Here is a 6,478-nt window from a genome sequence, read left to right on the forward strand (position 1 = left end):
CCACGAACCTTTAAGCCCTCACTATAGCCTCCATATTCACACTTCATCCATATAATTTAGGGTCAGGAAACTCTTCTATTTACAAGCTCCATCAGCTTCTTTAAATTATAGAAATTCTTTAAAATATAGAAAGAGTTAAATGTCATTTTAATCCCTGTGGTTTGGGCCATTTTGCCAGTTTAGTCCAAAGATTTCATGTTTTGCCTGTGGGTCCAAAAAGGTTTCACTGTTGTCATTTTAGTCCACTGGGTTAACTTCATCCACTATTTCTTCTGATAACGAGAAGGGCAATTCGGTCATTTTATATGGTCGAATTGCCCTTCTAGTTAACAGAATTACATATAAATACATAGAATGAGACATGAGAGATTGCTAAAATCCTTTATCTGTGTTGCCCTTCTAGTTAACAGATTCCCCATACCCAAATTACACAGAAAATATAAGATTTTGTTCATTTCTACTCCTGCATTCGAGTCTCCATTCCCATACCCTAAATTATATGGAAAGCCAAAGTAAACCCGCATATTTGGGGATTCATTATTCATCTCCTTTCCAATATTTTAATACGACTGCGAGTGAAAATATGTATAATGTAATTAAGAAATAGACCAAGGAGTTTTGAAAAAAGTGAACAAGTATTATCCATAAATGCATACTTTAGTATAACTGTCACCCTGCTCTAGACCTTGTGTGTGTAGAGTGCGAATCATCACGTTGTATTGTGCACTTACAAGACGCAAACGAAACAAAACCAACCTCAAAAGACATAATCTGTTGAGTCATTCCTAATAAAATCATGTTCAGAAAACATTCAAGAAAACGACATTACACGTTGAACAGAAAACGATACAAAGAAAGAATGAAAGCCTTTTCATTGGGTCAGTAAATTCACATTCTGTAATTACTATATTCACGGAAATCATACGGATCTCGACTATAAGATGGGTCTATGAACCCGGAGTATGAAGAAGATCTTGCACCTAAGTCCATGTTGCTGTAGTCACTCGGAATGGATTTATTATGGTTGTTTACACAATCCTGAGTAACCAAACATAACAAAAGATTATAACTCACGATTTTAAGTAACCCATTTACTTATGAATTGATTTCAAATAATAAGGAAACAGTCAAACAGATTAAACGGATCATCAGTCACTAACCTGAATAAGTTGTTGAGCAGCCTGAACTTGTGAGGAGCTCCCTTTCATTTCAATTACAATTTCATCTGGTCGACCTTCTTGAACAGTAAGAAGGGCACCACTTGTCTGACGAATATATGTGATATTTCTTCCGCCAACACCAATTATGTCCTCAGCATAAACTAGTGGTATTTGCATTGTTTGAGCAACCTATTTGTATGCAAACAAAATGGCAAACTTTTAAGCAATGATTATAATATGTTTAACCTATTTTAGTACAGTACAAATATATTAGAAACAATTAGTACTCACTCACTCAATCTTCTTTCAAGGTGTTTTACAGTTAATCCGGTTAAGTTTACACATGTACAGTTCTTATTGACTGTTGAAGTTCCATTTAATGAGCATTTGGCAATTTCAACACGTTTGCTTATAAATGATTCTAATTGGGTTTTGTTTTATCTCAAATGGGTAAAAAATAGCTAGCAAAGAACAGGTAAAGGAGGCCGAAAGTTGTTCAAAGTGTATTTTAGTGCATAAAATAGTTTAATTAAAAACAGGAAATTGGATTTTAGTAATCCCACCTATAGGTAGTTGGCCAATAGTAGACCCACTTTTGAATATTGTCGCTGGCAGTCCCACCTTTTAAATACTTTTTTCTCACTACACGTACGTTAAAAAAAAAACTTAACGGGTCGGGGTTAAGTTTTTTTCCGAATTTCAAACTGATGTTTTAGGGTTTTTGATGAGGATACGAGTCAATTGATGCAAAACTTACCTCGAAACGGTGCTCCAAACAACGAAAACGGTGCTTTAATTCGAATGTTTAAACTTCCAATTAAAAAAAACCAAGCTGTTTGGAGCAGCGTATCCAGATAAGTTTTACATCAATCGACTTGTATCCTCGTTTTGATCGAAAGCCCTAAAACATCAATTTGAAAATCGGAAAAAAACGGAGGTGCAATGGGAAAAAATATTTAAAGAGTGGTACTGCCGGTGACAATATTCAAAAGTGGGTCTAATATTGGCCAACCACCTCTAGGTGGGATTATTAAAATCCAATTTCCCATTAAAAAATCACTTTGTTATTTTTATTATAAAGTGTTTGTAACTTTATGTTAAGACATTAAACATTTTAGACAATAATAAAAAAGGGGAATAAAAGGTGTTTGTGGGTCAACCCAACCCGTTCCGACACATAAGATTACCGATCTTTTATAGCTACCCAACCCACCTGTTTTCTTAATGGCCTGGAAAATATATTAGCTTACACATATAATGATTATGCATTAAATAACTTACAACTGCAAGTAAGTATACCTTCTTTTTCCAATCTCCTTCCTCTTATTTATTAAATTATTATTAACTTCCCTAATAAGTACACATATTGGTGTTGCTCAACGGATCATTATTAGAACAATATTCATCTCAGGGGTGTTTGGCTATATGTTTTCAAAGTGTGTTACCACTTGGAGGATCATAAATTACTTGATAAAAGTCACAATGTTCTATATTTTTATACTTGTCCAGATAACAAATATTAAACAACTTCACAAAGTTATAAAGGAGTAAATAATTAGGACCCTCACCTGAGTTACAAAACGATCAGTTGTAAGACCAAGTAGCGGAGACTGAACTGTGGATAACCCAGGATCCCGTCCATGAAACATAAGCCCAGATGAAAACCCCCGTGACTCTTGTTGTGGTTCACGGTCAAGAAACAGTGATTCACTACCAACCCGATTACGCGAACCCAGATGCACATTGGGTCTTTCAGCCCATGTCTCCGCTTGATGTTCTTGTGTGGCTGTCGCATTGTGCTGCATAAAACCGTCAAAAACTCATCGCAGATTATATTATGTTTATATGAAAAAAGAGGGTCGATGAATAGTAACCAACAATTTGTAAGTATTTAATTTTTAATAGACTTTTATTTATTATTAAATTTTATTTTTTAGTAATTTTATAAAATATTCTAAATCTGCATCTATGTTTATTTATTTTTTTAACATTCCAAGTGGTTTGCTCGCGCGTTGTGACAGTACGTTACCACGGGCATTGGATCGATATCAATATCGATTCTGTTCGTTACAGTATGGGTACGATAAAAGTACTTGGTATAGAAATTAACATGTGTTTTACATCGACCGAAATGATAAAAATGAACACGCACCGATGTTCTTCGAATGGTATCGATCGGTTCAGATTGTCACGCTAGTTTATATGATATGATGCTTGCTGCCTTAAACTGCTAAAATGAGAATAACTTACAGTCTGTTCAAACAGCGGGAGAACGCTATGATCAACCAAAAACTTTCTCAAGTGTCCAACTACAGCTTCTAACGCTTTCAAAACTTTAAGAGCCTCTCCTTGTAAGTCCACAACTTTATCTTCCGAGTTGGTGGGTAATGTCGTTATTTCACCTGGCAGAAAAGGTAAAAAAAATATTATTATTATTATCATTGTTACAACATTTAACCTCCTAAATCGCTTTATTTGAAAATCTATATTTTTATCGTAATAATATAGTTTTTTGTAAAGCAATTTAACATGATAAATTGGATTATTATTGGCTTGTGGCAATAACATAGTTTTTCTAAACATATTAGCATCTAATTATTTTTAGAGTAAAATGTCATTTTCATCCCTAGGGTTTTGCCAGTTTTGCAACTTTCGTCCAAAGGTTTGCTTTTCCGCATCTGGATCTAAAAGGTTTAAAATCTTGCCATTTTCATCCGGCTCGTTAACTCCATCCATTTTTCTCGTTAAGTCAGGGGTATTTTCGTCTTTTTTGTAACTTAAAGGGAATTTGGTCTTTTCCAGGGGTATTTGGTCTTTTTACATAAAGTGAAAAAGACCGAATTCCCCTTTAAGTTAGCAAAAAAAGCCGGAAATACCTCTGACTTAATGGAGAAAATGGATGAAGTTAACGAACCGGATGAAAATGGCAAGAATTCAAACCTCTTGGATCCAGATGGAAAAACAAACCTTTGGACGAAGTCTCAACACTGGCCAAACCTCACGGACGAAAATGGCATTTTACTCTGAATTATATAATAAAATCTTGGAAATTGACAAAAGTTAAGCCAAGCCAAAACTAAAAACCTTTCTTGTTTCGACCCGTCACAGAACGACAAGCATTAATATACCAGAGAGAAGGTTATAAGCATAAGCTGTGACCATGAAACAAAATATGAAAAAGAAAACAAACGGATCATCGACAACATGGAAACTTATGTGATACATCATTATATTTGGAATAGAATGTGTACCACTAGGGACGACACGAACAGAACAACCGGTCTCCTGTATTGTCTTGATTGAAGATCCTTGCTTTCCAATAAGACTCGCGGCTTGCGTTGATGGTAGCAATAGTCGGAATGAGCAGAAGGGAATGGCTGCTGCACCATCGTTCTCATCCTCCGGGAATCCGTTAACACGTTTAAACACTCTTATCACAGCATCCATTGCCGGTGACAAGGGTGCCTCTGTTTCTTCTTTGCCAGAAATTAAAATCTAACAAATATTCCAAAAGTCTTTTATTAAAGAATTCATTTGAATGCTATAATCACAGATATTACAAAATCATGAGTTCCAATTAAACCAAAAACCAAACCGGAACCGTTTAAGGCGAACTGAATTACATATTCAGTTTTCAGAACTGGGTTCGAAGCAAAGAAACTAAATGTCAACTAATAGTTATTTAATGTAGTCCAATCCAATTACAATTTTAACTCACTCTTATTCAGCCCAACCCAATAACAAATGAGAGAGGCGTTCATTTCAGAACCAAGAAATACGTTAAGAACCGCATAATACGCTTGTACCTCTTGCTTTAAGTGCGATACATAAGACGATTACCTAACCGCTCACCCTACTATCTCATTTAATCATAATCATAAAATTTGTTTAGGGGCTGTTTGTTTACCTCTTAATGATGTTCTTAATGGTCCAGACCTGTTCAACACTTAATGGTTCAGACTGATTGTTTCACGAGCAGATGTCTGAATGGTTCAGACATTTGCCTCTGAATGGTTAAGATTTATACAGAGCCTGAATGGTTAAGACCTCTAATCTGAATTGGTCAGACATTTGCCTCTGAACGGTTAAACATTATACAGGCTCTTAATGGTTCAGATCTCTTACTGGTTCAGCACTTAATGGTTCAGACCCTTACTGGTTCAGCACTTAACTATTCAGATGTTGCCAAACAGCCCCCTTAGTAAAAAACGCAACCCTAACAAATGATGGTAAAAAATATATAAAATTAAAAAAAAAAAACGAATTCAAATTCAGTTTTCCTTTCAGCTTAAATTTCTTAAACTGAATTTGGTTCAGTTCAGTTTCAGTTCAGCATAATAAATTTTCAAACCTAATAAACCGAAAACCGGAACGCTGACCTAACTACTGCAATCTAGAAAGGACCTGTGGTCACTTATCAATTAACCAATTACATCAACCTTCAAAAAACCAAACCCTAGAAACTAACTAACTAACTAACCAATTAACCATTTCAATTCACACATTCACAAGCAAAAACAATGAAGACTTACAATGCGGTCAGGATTACCAACAGGACCATCCAGCACACGAATCCGAGCTTTTGTTTGTTCGCACATCTTCTTAATAAGGTCTCCTTTGCGTCCAATAATGCTCCCAACTTTCAGCACCGGCACTATAACCCTAAACACGCAGTCTCCCGGCCATCCCGCCCACTTCTTCTCCGTCACGCTTGAAATATCGGATTCCGGCACCGGCGCCGCTGCCGGTTGATCAGGGATTGTGGTTGCATTGATTGGAGTTTCGGGTTCTGCCATTGGTGTTTGGGGGTTTCTGAGTTTTAGGGTTTAGGAACAGGAAGAGTTTATATCTGTCAAATTTATATATTAATTTTAGGTACTGAAATATTGGTACTTAGGGGCTAGGGGCTGTTTGGTAGTCTTTTAATGATCATTCATGCTAGTTCTTAATGGTTTAAAACCTCTGAATGAATAAGAGGTAACCTTAAATCTGAATGGTTAAGAGGTAACCTCTGAATGGTAAATCATCACATGTCACATTCTTCTACCTTCTCATTGGTAAAATTCTTAGTGGTTCCATTAAGAGGTAGCCTCTTAATGACCATTCAGAGGCTACCAAACAGCCCCTTAGTGAATTACCGCACCAATTCATTACCTATCTATTTATGGTGTTTTTCGGGATTGCTGCTTTCGGTTCAGAATTTTATCCACTTTTTACCTTCGAGTATTGTATTTGATATTATAGTATATCGAGAACTTTCGTACTAGTGTCGGTACCCATCTTTTATGGATTGTTACTTTTAATACTAATACCTGGAG

The 6,478-nt window shown here is 35.9% G+C and overlaps 1 protein-coding gene across 1 annotated transcript; it reads right to left on the reverse strand.

Annotated features, from left to right (window-relative positions):
• Positions 1–742: 742 nt before the first annotated feature.
• On the reverse strand, positions 743–6,008 carry LOC110877568 (RNA-binding KH domain-containing protein PEPPER). The gene is made up of 6 exons (XM_022125723.2): positions 5,693–6,008; positions 4,412–4,655; positions 3,411–3,562; positions 2,729–2,959; positions 1,161–1,349; positions 743–1,038 (listed from the first exon to the last, which is right to left on the reverse strand). The coding sequence occupies exons 1-6, from the start codon at positions 5,954–5,956 to the stop codon at positions 889–891; spliced, it is 1,230 nt and encodes a 409-aa protein (XP_021981415.1). The 5' UTR covers positions 5,957–6,008; the 3' UTR covers positions 743–888.
• Between the last annotated feature and the right edge of the window lie 470 nt (positions 6,009–6,478).

The sequence above is a fragment of the Helianthus annuus genome, chromosome 9 (assembly GCF_002127325.2).
Source record: "Helianthus annuus cultivar XRQ/B chromosome 9, HanXRQr2.0-SUNRISE, whole genome shotgun sequence".
Taxonomy (NCBI): domain Eukaryota; kingdom Viridiplantae; phylum Streptophyta; class Magnoliopsida; order Asterales; family Asteraceae; genus Helianthus; species Helianthus annuus.